Below are 23,872 nucleotides of genomic sequence, written 5' to 3'. Positions count from 1 at the left end.
GTAAGCGGGGGAACGGCGATCGTAACGGCATAAGTGGTCGCTCGAAACAAGGATGCCGAGCGTACGCCGCTCCACCGCTGAAGGTAAGCCGCATGTACAAGTATAGCCTCTACTGTAAATGGTGGAGGCACAGTGAGAAGATGGAAGACCCCGTTTTCATAAATAGGTGATGCGTGTTTGCTCTCGCTTATTATGGATTATGTTCATTAACATGCCATCCATCTACGTCTAAACAGACAGACGCGGATATTTTAGGATTATTTTGCGTAAAAAAATAAATAACATAACTTGGGCACTCGGACTTGATCAGAGACTCAATGTGCAAACTGTTGCTTCTATCCTCGGGAGCACTACCGCACCCCTACTTTTTTTGGAGTGGGGTGTGTGTGTGTGTGTGTGTGTGTGTGTGTGTGTGTGTGTGTGTGTGTGTGTGTGTGTGTGTGTGTGTGTGTGTGTGTGTGTGTGTGTGTGAAGGGGGGGTTGAGATGAAAAGTAGAGCTGAAGGGCATGACGGTGTGTGACGGCCACCGAGACAACGGGGGCATTAATGGATATCATCTGAGGAGACACTCAGTCTACTGAGGGGTGTACAGTACAGTAGAGTACAGCACAAACATAGCTGGTGTAACGTGGGAACCACTACAGACTGGAAGTAAAAACAGCTGGATCAAAGAGGGGCTTGCAAGAAACCATAGTGACAAAAAAAAGCCCCCAGAAACGGTTCAGGGCTGCACTTCACTGCTCACTGCTCCTCTCTCCAGTCAAAGTACCAGGCTTCATGTGAACACTGTGTGTGTGTGTGTGTGTGTGTGTGTGTGTGTTTTACACCCTAATTATTCAGAAATCTTCAACATATCATCTTTGCATGTTTTATTTCTACTCATCACTTATTCATCTCTCCACAGATTGTCTGCATACTGCTATCATAATCCCCATTTTATGAGCGCACATAATGCGCTCTCCAGACAGTTTTTTTTTTTATCACATGATGTCATTTGACCGTGATAAGACTTAGATATTGCCGGTGTTCAGATAAATATAATCTGACAGTGCGGGAAATGAAAGAGAATCCACTTTGAAAGCCATATCAGTAAAGGTTGGTGTTATTTCTTAACTTTCCCCTCTTTTAAAAAAAACAAAAACAGATGAATGTGATAGGAGGGCACAAAGCCATGGCACACAGACCAAACAGGAATCAGAGGAACTGCAGAACACAACTTGAAGGCAGGCTTTTGAATTAAAAACAAATAGGAATGAAAGCAACGAAGCAGCAGTCACCAAGGGATGTGTTGCAAGATGCTGCAAGACAGAAACACAAGCCCATATGTCAACATGAGCTGCCTCTAATCCGCCGGGCACACACTTGCCTTCCCTTAGATTGTGCTCACATACAGAGAAATACACTTGTGCTTTAAATCCAGCTCATTGTGTGTGTGTTTTTTTTTCTGTTTTTGAGCCTCAGCTTTTCCCTGAGGATCATCCTGGAGTCAGTGACCACAGCCTTGGATATTAAACCCCTCTCTGTTGACACATCCATTGATCCACTGCTGCTATTGGACGATGAAGGACCAAGACACAATGTCTACAGCATGACCTGACGCTGCAGGTCTTTCCAAGATTATGAAGAAATGAGTCACATCTTCTCACTCCTAATCCATGAAATGGCCTTCCACTGAGGTGAGAGACAGTAACCAGGATGGTGGCGCCCCACTACAGGCTGCACTGCTTCTTGAAGCGGGCTCAGATGCTGTTGCTCTGCCTGGGTATTGCCTATCTGATGGCAGGCAGCATCCTTCTGCTGCAGCGCTCCAGCATCAGAATAGCCCAGCCAAACCTGGCCAGCCTGCCGCCTCTGCTGTCCCTCGCAGCGCCTCCTACCGCCCTCAGGGCGTCAGGCCTGGGCGTGAGGGCGCGCTCCAGATGGGCCGCCATTCAGCCTGTGTCTGCAGCGGGAGCCAAGGCAGGGCGACACTGGCCCGCTTCCCAAAGCCTGGGGGTCCAACACGTGCATCGCCGCTGGTTTCACAGTCTGCTGCCAGAGAGCCCAGAGCAGAGAGTATCTCTCCACAGGAACAGCAGACATAAAGGTAACTAACTACAGTATACAGAGCTGACACCTGCTGACACAGCTGCAAAGATTAATCGATTCATCGATTAATCTGTTTGAGTTATTTTTTATGAAAAAAGCTTCTGATTCCAGCTTGTTAAATGTGAATGTGAATGTTCTAGATTCTTCTCTCCTCTGTGACAGTCAACTGAATAACTTTGAGTTGTGGACAAAACAAGACATTTGAGGATGGGCTTTGGGAAACACTGATTGCCAATTTTTCTGACATTTTAAAGACCAAACAATTAATTGATCAATCGAGAAATAATCAACAGATTAATCGAGAATGAAAATAATGGTTAGTTACAGCCATACATAGGAGAGTTAGAATTGTCTCCACATTGAATGGACACTAGTCTATATCTACGACGTTCCACTTTCGGGATTGCTCAGTTGCAGCCTGGAAATTCCGTCGGATTTCCCTCCTTTCGGCCAGATGTCCGTTACCTTGGGCTTCCTTTGTGTTGGAATTTTAAACTCCGGTGGATTTCAGAGGACTATCATGGTTAACTGCTCCTCAGATCTCTGCAGGGTAAATCCAGACAGCTAGCTAGACCATCTGTCCAATCGGAGTTTTCTGTCACACGACTAAAACTACTTTTGAACACTTAGCGCCGCCCAAGACTACTGTGATTGGTTTAAAGAAATGGCAATAAACCAGAGCACGTTTTTCTCCCATCCCAGAATGCTGTGTGGACTAACCAGACCCTCCTCCGCAGCGCTGTGGAGGAAGATCTGGCAATGCAAGAATAAGTGGACACTGTCCTGTCTTTAGTCCAGGTCTTGAATACTGAGTTGGAACTTCACAAACATCTTTCCTTCTATAGCTAAGTGGCCAGCAGGCAAAAGCAGCAAAGCAGCCAGTGTGAATGTTAACATGGAACCACTGGCCACTGCTTGCCCTATTTACATTAATTAGTGTGCCAGTGAGATGTTAACACCATGAAAGTGATCAGGTGAACGCAACATGAATATTATTCTTCACCACAAACTGCACAGAAATGAACGGAGTCTAATGAATTATGTCGTGCTTTCACCTGTTGTCCGTTTTGTCCTCAGGGATCTCTGATATGGCTGCTAAAAGACAGTTGACCTGACAGACTTGTGGTAGTGTGGCCTCATCACAACATCTAATGCGGTTTTGCCAAACATTAACTGACCTTGTATATCCACAGCCGTGGAACCTTTATTGCCAGTAAACACAAGCAGACGTTGCAAAGTCAGTGAAAAAGCTTTCAGCTTTAACACGATCATCTGATATAGAGCAGTGGCAGGCAGGAGATGTGTGATTGAAATATCCTGGTGTATATGTGTCGACTGAGACGCTGCTTTTCCTGTGAATAATATATGAAGAAGCAAATACACAAGTTTATTTTCTATTTTGTGATTTAGGATTTAGCTCAGATGGCCTGGAGCCGAGGTAATACACTCTCTGCACACGGCTTCCATGGCGCATTCACAACAGGCTTCATTGACATTTATGAGCAGATAATCATGACCTTAGAACATTCAGAAGAGCGGCATTATACATTTATATGACATTTTACTTGAGGCTGCTTCAGATCTTGTAGATAAGGCATATTGCTCACTGATCCTCTGAAAACCAAGAAGGAAAAGGCAGGCAGGCACCAAAGTAGTTTCTTGAAAATAAATTAGTAATTGTGAAGATAAAAATGATATAATTCCTAACGTGCACACAGTCTAAAGGAGCCTTCGCCATTACTTAGGGATATCCCAGGAGATTTACTCTATTGTTTAACAGTTCCTGTCAGTGCCTTTGCCATTTTTGTTGAAATGATATAACAATGGAATTACCTCCAGTGGAAGATTTGTTCTTTCAGCTCATTCTTGAAAAGCATCCTACAAGAGGTTTTAATCCTTCTTTTAAACAGACACCGCATAACCGCTCAGTCACTAAGAAGGGTAATACAGATGAAAAATGTTGCAGGCAGGAATGAGATCCGTTTCAGAAACAGCCATCTGGCAAAGGTACCTTTTTAAAAGTATTACCCAGGACTCAGAATTAAATTACCCAGGTCTAGTGTGCCACACACTCTGGAAGAGGAGCTGGTTGAAGGTTTCAGAAAAAAAGCACAGCCCCACTACTGATATGATTCATAACCCTCTACAATACACCTTTTAACAATAAGTGCGTTTCTCAGTTTCAGTCAGCGCTAAAACACTTATTTGCTTTCTTGCCGAGAGTTAGATGATAAGATTGCTACCATGAAGCTGTAGGCTCATCCGGTAAATGTGAAGCTACTGTAATGCCAGAAGCTGGTTAGCCTAGCTTAGCTTAGCTTAGCATAAAGACTGGAAACAGGAAGACAGCTAGCCTGGCTCTATCCAAGGCTTAAAGATGGACCCCTAAAGCTCACTCAGTAACACGTTATATCTCGTTTGTTTAATCCATGTGCCAGACACTTGTCACTGTGAGGTTGCTAGGCAACCAGTGAAGACTTCAGGAAGTCACTGCTCCCAGCCAAAAGAAATAGTCCAGCAGCACTAGTGGTTTTTAGTTTATCTAAGGGATAGTTCCGGTGCCGCCGGACGTTCCGCCGGATGTCTCTCACTTTCCGCTTTCTTTGTGTTAACTTTAAGCTTGGGTCGCATCGCGCAACATTAACCACAACAAGGCAAGTTTTAGGAAAAATTTGGATGGTGCAACAAGGCAGGCCTGCTTAGGAATGATTGTAAAGATTTACAAAGAACATGTTTAGGGCCTTTACTCTCCAACTGGGACGTTTTGGGACTGATTGGTGGGATTGGTGTGGACGAAGTACACACGGAGATACACTGGTAAGAGCCAATGAGGTTTAACCATGTATCAGCTCATTTAAATAGCTCACGTTACAGTATTGTGTCAACAGTTATCTTCATTTAATATTGGATGTGGTGTTTTCTTTTGTGGGGTGCAAATGTTCCACCAAAACAAGTTCCTTCCTGAGACCATTGTGTTGCAGACAAGCCACGGCTTTTTTTGTTACGCACCGATTGCCATTTAAATTCAAACAATCCAGAGTTTTTTTTCTGGTGCAGTCTACGCATTCACTGCTTTTAGCATTTAGCTTGAAAAAAAAAAAAACTGAGCTAGCCCTGTTTCCAGTCTTCATGCTAAGCTAAGCTAAGTGTCTGCTGGCTGTGGCTTCACATTTGAGTACAGACCAGTTCAGCTGTGAGATTTGGATAACAAGATTGTGTTGGATGGATGAGAGCTGTTTAATGACTGCAAACCTTGGCGGAACACCCCGTGATAGTCCAGATTTAGCACCTCATCATTTGTGCTTGAATCACAGTGAGTAGAAACACTTTACCAGTAATTGTCCTCTTCATTTCCCTGCATTTATTTAGCTGAGTAAGAAAGTGCCACCTAAAGCACTATAAAGTCGCATCAGGAATGATATGTGACATTGGTGTAATATTCAAACTACTGTATGACGGCAGCTTGTGATTGGTGTCATTGTTGATCAGTCTGTAGATACATTTTTGATTCATTGAAAAGTCATTAAGTCAATCACAAAATCACAATTTCAAGTCCAAAAAATACAAAAATCAATATACAATAAGATAAAACAGAGAAAAGCAACAAATCCTTACATTTGAGATGCATGCGTTTTTACTCAATATATGAAAAGAAAAGCTCGGCATTTTAGGAAATACAGTTATTTGCTTTCTTGCCGAGGGCTTGTTGAGAAGATTGATACCCTCCTCGAACATACACCAATACCGCATGTTTAAGCCTAAAAAGAAGTTATTGGCCGCTATTTATTTTGAACTATAACCTAAAAACATAGACACATTGTTTGATAAGATTCCCCTAAATTTGGTTATCAAAGAATTGTGACGTAGCGATGTAGTGAGCAAGGCATTTAATTATATTAAAATATAGTTGTCAGTGCTATCTCTCAAACTTTACAATGGCAACACTGTTGCTAAATTGGCCTGAATATATTTTTGGTATTTCTGTAATGCAATGACTCTATATTTATTAGCTGATGTATAACATATGTCAGTACCTAAATATCTGTGAAGGCTGATATATATCTGCCAGGCTCTACTCTGGAACAAAGGAATCATAAATAAGGAAAAGTAAGAAAAAAAACCTGAATATCATCAAAAACTATGCAAGACTATCAAGACTACAAGCCAATTAGTTTCTCTGTTCCTCATGTGGGAAGGTTTGCAAATGCTAGATATTCATATATCCATGAGCCCTACCTATCCAACATTTAATAATGAAAGTGGGAGATGCCTAACACTTTGTGTCTGCGGCTGGAAACTTTGTGATGCGCATACTTCCTTGATATGTAAAGCACAAATCAGAAGGATTACACGCCCAGAGATGTGCAGAAATAAGCAATATTGTTCACCCATATACCCCCCTCATTTATTGTTTGAGGTTTGATTTTCTGACTGAGCTCTCTCTGAGTATCGTCCTCTGACTGTCCAGCTGCCAGAATCCGACAGCAGTGAGCAGAAGAGACTCTTGCCTCTCAGGCTACATACATGTTCGGCTGTAGGCAATCTGAAAAGAATACCTGCACAGGACTGAAAACTGTACTGTCATCTCTATTTTTATATACAGTTAATATTCTGCTAGAATCAGAAATTCTAGAATCAGTCAAAGACAAGACTGGGATCACAGAGCTCTTTGGAGTAAATATGTGAATGCATGAGCTGTCAGAAAAACATCAGAAAGGATTTTAAGCATGAGTTACAGAGGTTTAGTTTAGTGCACAAAAGTTTTTCTTTTGTTGTTTTTATGGCAAGCACAATAAACTATATTAGCATATTATGGTGTACTTATTTAAAACATCCCTATACAGAAACAATGCAATCTAACATTTTTATACTTATATATACGGCATATTACCTTTGAAACTGTCTCCTTTATATTTAGTTTTTCTAACCCTTATGTTTTACTGCTAATCTATTCTATTATTGTCAGACATTAGCAACTCAGGGTTAAATTGAGTAAATTGAATATTTATGAATTTCTTTATAACATATAAATTGATTAAATAAGTCTCTTTATAGCTACTATATACTGTATACATATACATTTGTATTATTTCATTGGATCCTCCCCATTTCTGAAACCAAACCCATCTACATCTTTTAAGATTATTCTTTAAATATATGCATTTTTATGAGACAGTGTAGTGAGAGGGGATGGCACGCCCCGACCCCATGTGCTGCACATATTCTGATGGATCTAGGAGTTAATGGTGGGCACGTGATATTTCAGCTTTTCCAGGACAAACCCTGTTGAGATGGTCCTCTCTCTGACCCCCAGCGTGGGTCAGCCTACCAAGCTGAGAGCCTCTCTGCTGAGGTTTGGATGACTCTCCTCACATCTGTAAGGATATTATAGAGCCAGCAGTGAGACTGAGAAGCCTCTTCAGCCCACTTTAATGGACACACTCGGCGCACATGCTACCCGTGGCTGTGGCACATGTCCTCATACTTGGCCATCCTGTCATTAGCCTTCTTCATCCAATTCTGCGGGGGAAGAATCAGCTCCAGCACAGCCATCTGTCTTCGCGTTTAAGAAAGCGACACAGTGTCAGGCCTAAGTGCAGTCATTTCTATCAGGTCTGGGAATCCAGGCTGCTTCCCTCCATTAACCCTTCGCTGCAGCCGTCTCCTTCACTTTGATTAGGCAATGACCTGCCCCGCTGCGTGGTGGAGGGGGAGGTGCGGCTCACCTTGGGTGATGCCTCTTGAGATGCTTCCTGCCACAGCACCCCGTCTCTGAGTGCTTTCAGGCAGCAGCTGCTGGTGTTCTCCAGTGTTTGTCTCCCAAGGCGGCTGGTGACTCAGCCTCGCCCCAGCACTACAGGCTGGACGGCCTTTAGAGGACATCGTAAGACTGATTGAATCCCAAATTCGATATGGTGCTGCTCGGCCTGCCAGAGATTTCACGGTCCATTGCTTTGCGTCCATCTAGTCTGTGCACCTTGCTGCTATCTCTTTATTCATTGTAGCTGGTGTCTCCTCCTCTGTGGCCAGTTGGCATCAGTTTCTTTTGATGCTGGTAGTAAACATAAAGCTGAATCCTCGGTGTCCTTGAAACCTTTTAAACGTCTGTGTATACACATTGACACAAGGGTTTGTGAAATAAACCTAAAAGCCAACATTGAGGAACTATCTGCATGCACTCCACTTACCAAAAGACACTTTCACCTAACCAGGGCTGGGTATCGTTCAAAAAAATGCCGATACCGATACCGTGACTTCGATACCGGTTCCTAAACAATACTTTTTTTGATACCAATTTAATACCATCATTTTAACAAAAAGAAATTACAACATAACATATTACGGCACAAATCTTTATTTCAGCAACAGCATTCAAAGTGCGTTACATAAAACATTAAAGAGCAGTTGAAAACAATAAAAAAAAATAAAAGCAGATAAAATACGAGAGTTTTGGACGCAATGTATAAGCTACATAAGCTAAGGTTACTATACACTATACATAGATTGTCATACAATTCCAATTTTCAACAATGTAACTTCAGTATAAGAAATGAACAATTATTTAAAGAAAGGCAGTATCAAAAAGAAAGGTTTTCGGCCTTAATTTAAAAGAACTGAGAGTTGCAGCGGACCTGTAGTTTTCTGGGAGTTTGTTCTAGGTATGTGGGGCATAAAAACTGAACGCTGCTTCCCCCTGTTTAGTTCTGACTCTGGAGACAGAAAGCAGACATGTCTCAGACCACCTGAGAGGTCTGGGTGGTTCATAGTGTAGCATCAGATCAGAAATGTATATGGGCCCTAAACCGTTCAGTGCTTTATAAACCAACAGTAGTATTTTCAAATCAATTCTCTGAGAGAAAGGAAGCCAGTGTAAAGACCTCAGAACTGGAGTGATGTGATCCACTTTCTTGGTCTTATTGAGAACTCAAGCGGCCTTACGTGAGCCCCGTCTCTGTGTAACGTAGAGTTTTTCCTGCGTGTCTCGACGACATGTAACGTTAGACAGCCAATCACAAACATTATTAGATCTCGGTAGAAGCATGCTGCGTGCTGATTGGCTCACTGACGCTGATGAGATTTACTGCTTAGGTATTTTAATTGGGTATTGAATGACGAGGCATTTTTCCATACTCGATACGCAAAATTTGATATCGAATTCGCCAGGTACCCAGCCCTACACCTAACATGTTCACAGCATACAGTTCCTGATTGGGTAAAAACATCTAGCATGTGACCTATAAAAATATGTGTTAGTCTCAGACCCAAGGGGTGAGATGTAAATGAAGTTTGCACACAAGGAAATGCAGACTGTATGCTAACCTTCACACGCACACAGAGTGGTGTTTTTTAAAGAAGACTTTTATGTGTCAGCTGAGCTGAGCTGGATGTGGCAATGTGGCAAAGACAAGGATAACATCAAAGGCTGACTTTGGCTGACATTTTATATGGAGCCTTAATCTTGTCAGCACATCATAACAGTCTGCCGTAGCCTATTATGCGTTACATCCTTCTTTCTACAGGAGTCCTTCTTATTCTAGAGCAAGTAAATAGGTTGACCGTAATGTAGGAATAATTCTAATCTATATTGTATGATAGATTAGGCCTAGTCATGGTATAAATTAGTTGGATATTAACGGCTCACAATGCATGCGGGTGTATATAATAACTGTGAGTAAGTGATGACACAAAGGCTGCTTTGGCACGGTTCGAGGACGGGGCCAGTGCCAGACTAAAGACGGAGGAAGTCTGGTTTATGTCCAAATCACAGCTAATTGTGGGTGTGTGTGTGTGTGCATTGTGCATTCAGAATTATTATAATCACTGCAGGCATTCATTGTGATTCTTCTGTTCTTGTTTGTAAATGTGCTTAAAGAAGAAACCTGATGATCAACTTCATATTTACTGTAATTCGTTTCATGCTAGGGCTGCTACTGATGATTGTTTTCATGATTGAATTAAACTGTCACTTAGCTGGATTGATGAATCATTTAGTCAATGAAATGTCCCAGAGCCCAAGGTGACACCCTTAAATAGCTTTGTTTGGTCTGACTAATGATACCAAAACCACCAAAGATATTTCATTTACAATTACATAAAACAAAGAAGCATCTCCTTTATATCTGAGCAGTGGTGGAATGTAACTAAGTACATTTACTCCAGTACTGGACTTAAGTACAAATGTTGAGGTACTTGTACTTAATTTGAGTCTTCTCTTTTCATGCCACTTTCTACTTCTACTCCGCTACATTTCTGAGAGAAATATTGGACTTTTTTACTCCACTACATTCATCTGTTACAGCTTTAGTTACTAGTTACTTTACACATTAAGATTTCTGCACACAAAACCCATGTAGTTTATCAAATCTGATGTTTGATTCTAAAGTAAATTAGCCAACAATATAACAGCCTACAAGTCCAGCTGAGATGATGAGACCATTAAACACACGACTGGTTGGATCCTTTACTCTTTCTACAATGGGAGGAGAGTTCTTTACTTTTAATACTTTAAGGACATTTTCCTTATTGACATACTTTTACTAAAGTAACATTGTTAATGCAGGACTTTTGCATGTAACAGAGTATTTTTATAGTTTGGTATTAGTACTTTTACTTAATGAAGTAAAGGATCTGAATACTTCTTCCACCGCTGCATCTGAGAAACTTGTTTCATATTTTCTCTTGACAAATCATATTACTGTATTACTTTTGACCGACTAATCGATTAATTGACTGAACATTTCAGCACAAAATGTTATTGTAACACAAACCATTTTTTTTCAAATTGACACTTTATAGGGAATGTGTCAGTGTGAGTGCTTTTCTCTCCCATGCAGGAACCTACATGGGTTGCTTTCTGCACAACGCCAGCGAGCGAGCCCTGGGAGGAACCATGCTTTATGACCTGCGCAAAATGACCAGTTCTCTGTGTCAAGACACCTGCTCAGAAAGGTAATGCATTGGTGGCGGGCTCCACAGAAGGCCTGCTGTTTGAGTAAATGCTTTGGGATCTCAGTCTCGTCCATGAATGCCTCCTGTGTTTGGCGCCAGCGGCGAGCCAGGTGGCTGGATGACAGTAAAAGATGAGGGGGGTGAGAGAGAGGGGAGAGTGAAGAGCAGGCCAGGACAGAAGGCTTGATCTATTGCAAAAGAAGGAAGGAGGGAGGTGTGTATGTGTTAGAAAGCTGAATGAGCTGACTACAGCACTTAGTGAATAAATCAGAGGTTAGATATGTGCTTTCCTGTGGCCGTGGTGGGAATCCGATTGGGTCAGTGTGAGCTGAATTTGCGGCATTGAATTGACAGTCCAAAGCTGCAAGGAAACGGGGTGGGGGGGGTTATGGAAATGAATATGGGGGGGTATCGTGATTGTTTTTGTGACGATTTTTACAATATTTTATTTTCCCCATAATCTACTTTTTTTTTTTTTTTACCAATGATTAACCTAAATATTTTCTGTTTATGCGGTACTGCTGACGGTGACTACATCATATCTGTTTCTATCAAAACAGAGCGAATGCAGAGAATCCATGTTATGTTCTTCTTTACAAATGAAATAAATGTCAGACAGACTGACTGACCTTTGTTTTTGTTAAAGAAGGAAAATAAAACACTAGGAATGACCCGTTTGAATAATTCCTCTTAATACCTTAGCAGGGAGGGCACAGTGTAGCCCCGCTGAAACAGAACAGCAGAGGACAGATGGATGCAGTCACACAGAGTTGCTGCTCCCAATCCCCCATCCACATTGAAAGCAGTCGTGCTTGTTACCTGAGTGGGCCAATTACCGCGATGAGTAAAAGTAAAAAGTCAAGGCAATTTATGAGGGAGCTTCAAAGGACATATGAGAAAATGTCAATTTTGATGAGGTCTCCGTCTTTCCCAAGGAGGGAGGATGAAGCGGGGGAGGATGAGTCACAACAGCCTTGATATGTAACGTACAGATCAGAGGTGAGTGCAGTTCAGCTATAAAAAAGGCATTACACAGTCAGATGAGTGCAGATGGAGAATCACTGGCAAATATCACAGGGGAGGGACCACGCTGTGGATTTATTGCAGGGAAGTTTGACTTGAATGATCAATTTGCAATGTTAAAGTGGTCATATTCTGCTCATTTTCAGGTTCATAATTGTATTTAGAGGTTATATCAGAATAGGTTTACATGGTTTAATTTTCAAAAATCACCATATTTTTGTTGTACTGCACATTGCTGCAGCTCCTCTTTTCACCCTGTGTGCTGAGCTCTCTGTTTTAGCTACAGAGTGAAGCATCTCACTTCTGTTCCATCTTTGTTGGGAGTCGCACATGCTCAGTACCTAGGTAAGGACTACTAGCCAGTCAGAAGCAGAGTATGAGGACGTGCCCTGACAGTACCTAGGTAAGGACTACTAGCCAGTCAGACGCAGAGTATGAGGACGTGCCCTGACAGTACCTAGGTAAGGACTACTAGCCAGTCAGAAGCAGAGTATGTGGGCGTGCCCTGACAGTACCTAGGTAAGGACTACTAGCCAGTCAGAAGCAGAGTATGAGGGCGTGCCCTGACAGTACCTAGGTAAGGACTACTAGCCAGTCAGAAGCAGAGTATGAGGGCGTGCCCTGACAGTACCTAGGTAAGGACTACTAGCCAGTCAGAAGCAGAGTATGAGGGCGTGCCCTGACAGTACCTAGGTAAGGACTACTAGCCAGTCAGAAGCAGAGTATGAGGGCGTGCCCTGACAGTACCTAGGTAAGGACTACTAGCCAGTCAGAAGCAGAGTATGAGGGCGTGCCACGCTAGCAGCTAGGCGAGCATTATAACGTGTGTTACAAAGTGACCACGTTTGTCTCTGAAGTAAAGGCTGGACTACAATAGAACTGTTTGGAGCAGTTGGTGAACAGTGTTTTCTGTTGGAGATGGTAAGTCCCTTTGGGGGGGACTTTGGGCTTTTTCACTTTGTAACCCTATAACGTGCACAAAAAAGACAATAAAGGAAAGGGAAAAAGCCAAAAAGCATAATATGAGCACTTTGACTAATGTCCCGCTGGATGGCTAAGTCTGAGGGCGATAGCTTGAGGTTATGCATTGCCTTTGGCTATGGCAATAATTGTGTGTGTGTGTGTGTGTGTGTGTGTGTGTGTGTGTGTGTGTGTGTGTGTGTGTGTGTGTGTGTGTGTGTGTGTGTGTGTGTGTGTGTGTGTGTGTGTGTGTGTGTGTGTGTGTGTGTGTGTGGCTAGTGGGTACCAGTTTGCAGGTCTGGAGTATGGAGCTGAATGCCACTGCGGGAACCGGATCAGTAGCCCACAGGCTCCTGAAGAGGATTGTAGTCTGGTGTGTCGGGGAGAGAGGGGGACTCCCTGTGGAGGTGTAGGCCGACTCTCCATTTACAAGGTGGAGGAGCAGCTGCCAGGTCACAGAAAGTGTGAGTCAGCTTCCCTCAGGGAAGACACACAACTGTTTGCTATTTATTCTCCGCACGAGTTGCTCTCAGAGTTCTGCAGAAAAAAAAACTTTTTAAACTTAAATTCTCAAAAGCAAATAAATAAGTCAGTCAACAAAATGTGCACCTCTCAGCATAACAATTTGAAGCATAATTCTGCCCAAAAGCACATACTGTACATGTTATTCCTCTGAGCGCCACTGTTTTCAGTTCAATTAATGAAAAAAAAAATAATAATCAATGAGTCAGACACACTGACACATCCTGCTGCCAGAAATACTCACTAGAGCAGGGGTTACCAAACATTTTTAACTTTTAACCACAGCATCCCTTTTTTATTGCGTATATCTCCTTGTTTTATTGTAAATGTTAGAATTATTTGCTTTAATGTGAAGCACTTTGTGTTATTTAGTTATGATTTAGAGATTTTTTTGGCTTTCCCACAGAAAATAAAAAATAAAATAAAAAGACACTAAACACACACACATTCATATTTTCAGCTTTGAGGTAAAATGTGATGTGTTTATACTGTATGAAGTGACATGAATCATAGGCCTATTCTCAAATCTCTCATGACAAGTCAGCAGTTTTAGGTTGTTGCTGGGCGGATTTGCAGATGACAGCAAACTCCCCCTCTCCACAAAAAGCTGTAAGCCAAGTCGGTTTCACCGTGCAGTCTAATTTTGATTTTGAAAGAAACATCTGAAAGTCCCTATATCTGTCTGATGTGCACCGGGAGAACTCTGGCTAAGGCAACCGTGAGCTATCATCACGGGTCGTGGTGATATAATATATAGATATATTTCCATTACTGTCCATTGCAATACCCTTGGTCTGTCCTCAAGACACCCAAGTGCAGTGGGTATTGCAGCACCCACTGCACTAAAGCACTACAGTGTCAATCCGTGGCTGAAAATAGTCCACAATGGACTTCTTCCTGTTTAAGTCCAGTTTGCTCAGAAATGCAGAACCTAGCTTTAGAAAATGACCTTTCTTAAAAATGTAAATACATTTTTTGCGACACATTTAAAAAAAAATATTTTGTCTTCAATTTGAGCTTAAAGCCACAGACATATAGACAATCACCAGCCCTCTCGGTGATATTTTTTGTCACATTTAATGTCATGAGCTTTGATGGATTTCACTTCATTACTTCTCTTGTGGCAGGACGGTTTTTATGACGACTCAAGCTGATTATGTGAGTGATGGGACTCCTTGCTTTGTTGTAGTCTCACTTCATGATTTAGGCTGATTAAACAGGTGCATTTTTGCATAAAGACACACATAGTGCAATTTAACACTTGATTGATAACATTTGTAGAAGAATATTGTCTGAGGCGGCAACTGTGGAGTTTATAGACGCTGTATCACACGGGGCGTGTTACTGATAACTTGTGATGCACATGGTGCATTTTATTCAAAAGAATAAGACATATAAGGAACATGTCAGTATACCTCTGTTCTCATGAACCATTTTTACACATAGTTACTACAAAAAAACACTATACGTTGTATGCACCACGTTGACTGCTGCTGTATAAGAACCCTCTGGTCAGCGTAGGGAGGAGGTCGTGGTTGGGTTCCAAGCCGGTTAGCGGAGTTTGCGTCCCGGGGAAAAGACAAGACTTTCACCCAGGAAACACGCGTTCGTGTGCTGGGAGCGTTTTAATCGAAACCACGATTACTAAACACTGTTTTGGTGCCTAAATGTAACCGTTTATACTGCATGACACTCACTTATTGTCGGCTACTCTCAACTGCCACGGCCCCTGAAAGGACCGTCATCCCACGGTGCCCTGTACCGGCTCACAGTCACCGTTTGTCGGCTAAACTCAACTAGCAACTAGGGTTGTTGAAATTAATCAGCGAATCGATGCATCGCGATGCGGACGATTCTGCATCGATGCAGTGACAGCCCATAATCGATTATTGCCTATAGTTTTTTTCGGTCGCTGCTTTTTTTTGTTTCTGCCTTTTGTCTGCTGTGTCCAGACTCCGCTGCCTTCAGGAAGTGTCACTGCCTTGCTCTAGGCCAGTTGGTCTTTGGATTTGGAGTTTATTTTCATTTGTCCATGTGACAGTTTTTTGAGTTCTTTGTTCTTGTGTTTACCTCATGTGTCTCTGCAGTCCTTACCTGCTTGTCTCACCCTTGTCGGCCTGTCTTTGTGTAATTAGCCTTTGTATTGTTCCCACTGTCATGTCTTTTCACTTCCTGTTTTATGTTGTCTACTCAATCCCTGTGTTATTCATTCCCTGTTTGCTTGTTTCCCTGTCATTTGTTCACTGTTTCCTGTGTTTCGGTTGTTTTTTCCCCCCAGTACCATTCCTGTTTATGTTTTCATGATTCAGTTCCTGTTTTATTTTGTAGTCTCTCTGTTTCTCCTGTGTCATGTCTTTATTTTGCTTCCTGCCTTGTGTGTTTTCCCGCCTCTGATTGGCTGCCCCGCCCTGATGTGTCTCACCTGTTCCTCAGCCCTCATGTCACCTGTCCCTCGTTTCTACCCTCGTTACCTCGTATATTTAGTCTCTGTGCTTTCTTTGTCTCTTGTCGGTTCATCGTCGTTTCCCCCCGTGTTATTCCCTGCGTCTCTTCAGCCTTGTGGTTTTGCCTTCCGTGTCTTCAGTTTTTCAAGTGGGTTTTGGATTTTGTTTTGGACTTTCCTTTTGCCTGCTTGCCTGCCTCAGGACACCTTTTGTTTGTTAGCCGTTACTTTAATAAATCTTCTTTATCTTCCACTACCTCCTCGTCTCTGCAGTTTTGGGTCCAATCCTGCCTTTTTTAAGAGCAGATACAATAAAAAGGGGAGTTCATATACGTATATCTGACTGCTTGAATTTGTTGATGAAAATCATGTGTAGCAATATATAATAATATTGAGGAGGTGACGCATCGTGATATGGAATCGATTCAAACCGTTGACAGGATAATCGTAAATGAATCGTGAGACCGGTGAAGATTCACCCCCCTACTAGCAACGGCCTCTAAAACGACCGACAGCTCACCATGCTCTGTAGCCGGCTCCCAGTAACAATGTGTCGGCTACATTTAACCGTCAAGACCACTAAACTTAACTGTCATGTGAGCGGTCATCATGTGACCAGCCAGCGGTCGCCTAATTTTGTTGTATATCAAAAATTGGTGTTCGTAGGTTTTCATACGATATCACACGAACACGTTCATGAGAATGTGTTGCCACTGTTTGAGTTGTGTATTGGCCCTTATAATCCAAAACACTTCAACTATACTCATCCATGACCATTTCTCTTCCACAACCTGCTGTCTGTTCTTAAAGAAATTCCCCACATTATTAATGTTGGCAAGGTTAAATATATATATTATATAAGGAGGTAATACCATATACAGTATTAATATTGATGATCGGAGGGTTCAGTGTCTCTGGAGATTTGCAGCTGAATTATGAATGTATTATACACTAGAATTCAGTTAAGTATAGGATGGATAATTTAAATTCAACCCTGATGTCAAATAACTAATTTCATTTTAAATCTGACCTATTTTTTCCATGGAAAAACCCTTATTTCGCCCTCGTCGGTGAATACATGAAAATGCTTCCTAATGCTGGTCGATGCCGATGAATCCTACCGAATCCATTCTTGTTATCCTTTTCAAGTGTATTTTTGTCTTTCTCCAGTCAGAAATGTTCACTACCGCGGTTGCTTCAAGTTGCCGAAAAGCACCATCAGCACCTTCCCCGTCCATTCCTTTCAGCCCAACCTAACCACGCAGTCCTGCATCGAGACCTGCACAGACAAGGTTTGAATGAAGCAGATAGTCTGGATCCCGCACTAAGATCATACTGGATGCAGCTGTGTCTCCTCCCAAAATTATATTGCACATCATCAGGCGGTGGCTGCGTTGTGATTCATTCTCACACTGTGGTGTGCGTGTGTGTGTGTGTGCGTGCGTTTGTGTGCGTGTGTGTGTGTGTGCGTGCGTGTGTGCGATTATGCTGTCTGTCCTCGTGCTTTGACATTGAGCATTCTGACCTTCTGTAACTGCAAAAGTGAGAAAGAATAATGAACAAAAATGAATGAAGCATGGAGGTATGCAGACTTTCCTGCTGAACTGAGCTGACACATTTAGAGCTGCAAAGATGAATCGATTAGTTGTCTAGTTGTCAACCAATAAATTAATCGCTATTAATACAAACTATTTCAATAAATGCTTAATCAGTTTGAGTCATTTTTGAACAAAATTTAGATTGCAGCTTCTTAAATGTGAATATATTCTAGTTTCTTCTCTCCTCTGGGACAGTAAGCTGAATATCTTTGAGTTGTGGACAAAACGAGACATTTTCCGTCATCTTGGGCTTTGAGAAACACTGATCCACATTTTCTGACATTTTATAGAACAAACAACTAATCGATGAATCGAGAAATTAATCGACAGATTCATCGACAGTGAAAATAATCGTTAGTTGCAGCCCTGGACACATCACCCATAGATACCCATAGGGTAGAATATAAGTCTTTGGAGAGAAAAAAATTTATTATGAGTCATAGGAAGACATGGAGAACCTTTGTGCTTTCGGTTTGCAGGAGCTGCTGCTGGCTGTGTTCAAGAAGCCCCACTGTTTCTGTGCGTGGACGTCCTCTCTTTTCAGTCTCAGCCAGCAGTCTGACAGCCAGCAGTGCGTGGGGCTGAATCACACCATCAACGCCACGCCCACAGCACCCACTGAGCATGACCACTACCAGGTGTATCACACACCTGTGCTTGGTGAGATATTTCTTATAAAGATACAACCCGGTGTCAATCATGTGCATGTGACAAGGTCTCGTTTGAAACTAGAGCTGCAAAGATGATACGATTGATTTGTCAACTATTACATTAATCGCCAACTATTTTGATATTCGAATAATCGATTCCAGCTTGTTACAGTTTTAGCCGATTGCTTTTACGCTTGTTGCAGAATGTAGCTCATTGTGTGAATACTCTTCACACAAGCCAAGTAGGACACAACACTTGGAGATACAGTAAATATCTCACTACATGTCAAGATGTAACTCTGCAATCAAAATGTCACATTTTTGCAACAAAATGATAAAGACATGCACCTTGAATTACTCTTTCAAAGCAACAACACACTGCTGTCTTCAGTACTTTGTATACCTATTTTCTCATACAGGCTTCTGTGAAAGATTGTTCCAGTACAGAACATTTCAATGAATGCAAAAATAGCAAGGCATCAGAAAAAAATATATTGGGTTTTTTTAAACACTAGTCGACATTTTCACCATTTTCTGACAATTCATAGACCAAACTAATCTATTATTGGCTATGAAAGTAATTGTTACTTGCAGCCCTATTTGAAACTCCAATGATGTAAAGATTAATCCTGGGAGATGGGGCAATGTAATAATTACCTGGCATGTCATTCATTTGTACAGATCACACTCAAATTCCAGCCTCTCTTTCTTCATGTAAAATGGTCTAAAAAAAAAAAAAAAGGTACAAATATCCTACTCTATTTCCTGACGCTGTCCATGAACATTGTGTCATTTCCTTTGCAATTGCTCTTGAACGTAGTGTACATCTCAAACTTCAGACACAAAATCTCAACTCTAGTCTCTCTCAACCATGTTGCAATTCGTGTCACATGTGACCTGTTTTGGGTTTCTTTTTGTTCTGAAAATTAATCCATTTGGGCTTTCTGCATCTACACTTTCAGATCTGGTGCAGCTCTGCTTTTTTCTCTAACTAAAACCGACACTAAATCTGCTTCTAGACTCCAGGTGCAAAGAGAGGATGTTTCTGCCTCAGAGATCCAGCTCCCTGGTGGCTCTTTCTAGTTTTCCTGGTGCAGGCAACACCTGGGTACGACACCTGATCGAGCTCGTGACTGGCTACTACACTGGCAGCTTCTATTTCGACGGCACACTGTACAACAGAGGTGGGGAGGGCACCTCGCCACTGTTCAGACGAGCGTTTGAGTGAGTGCTCGGTGAGAGATTGCCTCGCAGCTGACCATTATCCCTTCATTTATTCATTGGTACCAGGTTTCAAAGGAGAGAAGGACTACTGGAAGAGTGGCCGCAGCATCTGCGTCAAGACCCACGAGAGCGGTCAGAAAGAGATTGAGATGTTCGATTCGGCCATCCTGCTGATTCGAAACCCTTACCGCTCCCTCGTGGCTGAATTCAACCGCAAGTGTGCCGGCCATTTAGGACACGCCACAGATGCACAGTGGAAAAGCAAAGGTAGTACTTCTTTATTGTCATATGCACAACAATTACAGAGAAGCAGTCATTGGCAATGACATTTCTTAGTTCTCAGTCAAACAATGCTCATACAAATAAAAAAGTAAATAAAATCTAATTGGAATCGAAGACAGAAAGACAAAATACTGCAGCAGTTAAAATATAGAATAAAATATTATACAATACTGTGGTAGACAGGTTTACAGTAATAGTAAAATGTATATAAGTAATAACAACAGGTTGTATACAGGTAATTAAAATATAAAAGATGGATAAAACAAGCTTGTGAACAGGTAGTAAAATAAATATGTATATATATATATATATATATATATATATATATATATATATATATATATATATATATATATATATATATATATATGTTGACATTAATTGTTGACAGCAGGTTCTGTGGATTGTAAAGAATATGGGGACATTTTCCATACCTTAATTCATTTTCTGTGCTCCAAAGTTGTACAAATGTAACATTCTTTCATTTCATCAGCCTCTTGAAATCAGAGACGTATTATTATATTATTATATTCACAAGTCACATGATGCTTGAGGAAACTAGCTGTCACTAATGGCGCTTTTCCACTGCATGGTACAGCACGGCTCTACTCAACTCGACTCGCTCTTTGTTTTCCATTAGCTAAAGTTGTGGTTAGTACCTTGGTACCACCTCGGTCCAGGATCCAAATGAGTTGAGCGCATACTAGAAGGCGGAGTTAAAACACTGCAGACTCCTGATTGGTCAGAGAGAACCGTCACTAGCGCACCATGCAGTGGAAATGAGGCATACAGTAAACGTCCGCAACTGTGCTCTCTTTCACCCGCAGAATGGCCAGAATTTGTCTCCAGTTACGCCCCCTGGTGGGCGTCCCACGCTCTGAGCTGGGTAAAGTTTGGACGCCGCCTGCTGGTGGTGCATTACGAGGAGCTGCAGAGAGCTCTTCTCCCTCAGCTCCAGCTCATCACAGCCTTTCTAAACGTCAGTATGACTGAGGAGAGGCTGCTCTGTGCCCAGAGCAACCAGGACGGCCATTTCAAGCGCTCGGGGGCGCAGCAGCCCTCTTTTGATCCATTCACTCCTGACATGAGACAGATGATTGACCCCTTCATTCACACTGTTGACGAGGCACTGCAGAGCAGGAACCTTAGCGGACTTCCACATGAATACCTTCCCAGATGATGATCTGAAAAGGTCATACATTAGCCCTTTTTTTTAAATGTTCCAGCAGGGGTTTGTGAGAGAGAAGTTCTTCCCCTGAGTGCTCTGCAGGGAACAGACACACACTGGCTGATGTAAGTGGGCCACCAGACTCTTTGATAAGCCAGACGCGCCGTGAATGGCCGTAGACTCATGAAAGCAGACTGGAGGTCACTGGAGGAAACATGATAATTCATTGTGAAATCCGATGGTGAAGAGTGAGTAAAAGCCTCGGGGCCGGGACTGCCTCTCGGAAGAGCCGCAAATATGACAAATACTCAGAGAGGATTTGACATGATTTGTTGGCCTGCAGAGTTGGGATTATCTAGCAAAGTGCCCGACTGCACAAATATGAGTGGATAAGTCCAGGATGGACTCATTTTAGTAGAAGAGGGTTTTCTGTGGCTCGTTATAATTTCACTTTAGTACGTATACTGTGTTTAAGCATACACCCACGTTAATACAAATTCATACTAACACAGATGACAGCCACAGCTTTAGCATTACTTAGATTATACAGAATTTCTGTGGTAATTCACTGGTTGCTACAGGTTTGCGATCATGGTGGATAGAAGCCTCAAAGCTGCTACGTGTGGCTGTAAGGACTTTCCATGCAACAAGTTGGACCATACATGGACTCACAAATATGTTGATCACAATGCAACTGCTTAAAACTGTAAACTGAAATCCATCTGGATCTATGAGTATTTTACTTCATTACATGCATTCAGTTTTATTAAAGTTGTTTACCCTCGGATTACCTCGAATGTTTTTCACTTTAATGGACCAAGGAGAGGCCCTATAGCACCATCTCAACAGGGTTGTGTGTTTAACTGTCTTGCCTTCACACTGAGGCAGTTTGTCAGAACACTCCCAATGTAAAGGATGTAAAGGATGATGTTCAGCTGATTTGTGTAACCACAAAGAGCAAACACTCCCTTTCAGTGTACCAATCTGAGAAAAAGAACTGACTTGTTCAGATATTGTAGATGTGCAGGCCTACCACTTTAATTATTTCCGATGTAGACTGGAGGAACAGTGCCACCTGATGGCTGAATTGTAGACACTGCAGTAAAACAAGCATTGACATTTTAGACTGAGAAATGCACACCTCGATCTGCTTTCATTAATTGTACTTCAAAAGGAACAATTGAAAAAAAACCTAGGAATAAAACTGAAAAACTGTAGAATCAGAGGCTGTATGTGAGCAAAATAAAAAGACAACAGAGCCACTGCAGCACGGAGATGTGTCACTTTATGACGAGAGGCACAATGTCAAGAACACTAATGCAATTCAGCGCATTAGTCTGCAACAAATGCTTTCTTTTTAAGCTTAGCTTTTTAAATTTTGGTTGAGACTGTTTTGTGTCAGATTTTATACAAAAGATAAAAGGACACTTTAATATAATGAATTTCTAAGATAAACTCCCTGTTTAGAAAATGCTCCCTGAAGTGCTTCATCTTCTCAAAAATCAATAAAGTTAAAGCTGCTATAGTCAATTTTACATATTAACTAGAAGGAACTCGGACCTCTGCCAAAGCCATGGCCTATCTCGCAATGTTAAAGCTATAGTGCGTAGTTTCTGTCTCCCCCATGAGGAACTCTAAGTAATGACAACAACAATGTCGTGTGATACAAGCCTCCGGTGACCTCCCACCACCCCCACCCGTTCCTCCACGCAGCTCTGACACAGAGGATTAAAAAAACAAAACATGATGGACTCTTCAGAAGAGGTAATTATCTTGTCGTTTTTATGTCCTCTTTGTCTCCAAAGCTGAACCTTGTTGTCCTTTCTCAGCGGTAAAACACATCACTCGAGCTGCTCCGCGCGAAAGTGGACGACACCATTTTGTAAACCATACTGAGAAATCCAGAGAGAGTGTGTTGTGGAGCTGATAGTCTTAATTAGCTTTGTAGCAACTCATTTGGCAATGGCTCCAATGCAGCGGACGTTAAAAAAAAAAAAACCTCTGCTTTGTTTCCAGAAGCAGGTCTGATAAACCCAATGTAACCTACCTCAGTACCTAATGGTCCTAATGGTGAACATATTAGCAATTAGCAGCTAAGGAGTCAGATATTTCCCTCAGGAGTTGGGGCAGACCAAAGCAGAGTGTGAACACTGACTTACATTCATCAGGCGAGGAGAAACGTGACGAAAAAGAATCATCATAGAAAGCAGGTTTAAGTATTTGGACTGCTGCAGGTAAGAAGGATCCTATTTGTGGTCGTGCACCTCTGAATTTATGTTACTTGGCGCCTTTGCGCTTTCAGTTCAACGCGGTGGGCTGGGAAGACTGGCAGAGCAGGCTCGCCTCTACAAACATCTGTAGGATTCTTTATGTACAGACCACAGGGACCACGGCCTTCAATTTGTGGTCAGAAAGAGACACCACACTGGGAAAAGAAGAAGCATTTTGCTGGAGAGTGTAGAAAAACATGAGAGATCGTTTTGTCAAAGCTAAAAAACGGCTTCACGGAAAGAGTGTTGCTATCAGCGTTGCAGTCAAACAGTGATTTGGAGATAAACAGTGATGTTAATAGTTATTTATAATTAATACATAGACAGTAAAATAAATGATCAATGTGACGCCGTTGTTTTCTATGGAGACCAGTGAAGGATATTAGAAGCACTTTTCCGGTGCTGGCTGAGCGTTACTGAGCAGCCTCCAACTGAGCTTGAAGACGTAGATGTGACGTGAGCAACCTGTCTGAAAGTTGTAAGTCTTCTGGTAGCTGTGCCAAGAGAAATCTCAATCATTCCCAATCTTACAGAGATGGAGAGCGTAGGTATATGTAAGAAGATAACATCGGCACAGGCGAATTATTGCATAACTAAAATGCTAGTTAACATTAGTAATTAAACTTAAACAGCTAATGTAAGTCCAAAATGCCTGCGAGCTTCTCCTGTACTATACGGTAATTCCTCTACTATG

At 42.0% G+C, this 23,872-nt stretch overlaps 1 protein-coding gene across 3 annotated transcripts; it reads left to right on the top strand.

The window, feature by feature from the left end:
- Positions 1–21,695, top strand: wscd1b (WSC domain containing 1b). Of its 3 annotated transcripts, none has more exons than XM_039778052.1 (9): positions 1–83; positions 1,463–2,087; positions 10,924–11,038; positions 13,301–13,485; positions 17,157–17,278; positions 18,064–18,244; positions 19,254–19,418; positions 19,525–19,725; positions 20,568–21,695. In XM_039778052.1, exons 2-9 carry the CDS (start codon positions 1,697–1,699, stop codon positions 20,918–20,920), a joined length of 1,713 nt encoding a protein of 570 aa, XP_039633986.1. In that variant the 5' UTR covers positions 1–83; positions 1,463–1,696; the 3' UTR covers positions 20,921–21,695. The 3 variants fall into 3 exon arrangements, with proteins under 3 accessions (XP_039633986.1, XP_039633988.1, XP_039633987.1); XM_039778053.1 differs by having other exon boundaries at positions 11–83; positions 1,457–2,087; XM_039778054.1 differs by lacking the exon at positions 19,254–19,418.
- Positions 21,696–23,872: the final 2,177 nt, after the last annotated feature.

Source organism: Perca fluviatilis, chromosome 16 (assembly GCF_010015445.1).
Source record: "Perca fluviatilis chromosome 16, GENO_Pfluv_1.0, whole genome shotgun sequence".
Lineage (NCBI taxonomy): Eukaryota > Metazoa > Chordata > Actinopteri > Perciformes > Percidae > Perca > Perca fluviatilis.
This window is presented reverse-complemented; position numbering and strand designations above follow the sequence as displayed.

Bases quoted from the DNA above. Each gene is read 5' to 3' on its own strand.
- wscd1b (XM_039778052.1), top strand. From the start codon at position 1,697: ATGGTGGCGCCCCACTACAGGCTGCACTGCTTCTTGAAGCGGGCTCAG. The intron at 13,486-17,156 runs GTGAGTCAGCTT...GTCTTTCTCCAG, and splicing joins GCTGCCAGGTCACAGAAAGT to TCAGAAATGTTCACTACCGC. The intron at 19,419-19,524 runs GTGGGGAGGGCA...CATTGGTACCAG, and splicing joins CGGCACACTGTACAACAGAG to GTTTCAAAGGAGAGAAGGAC.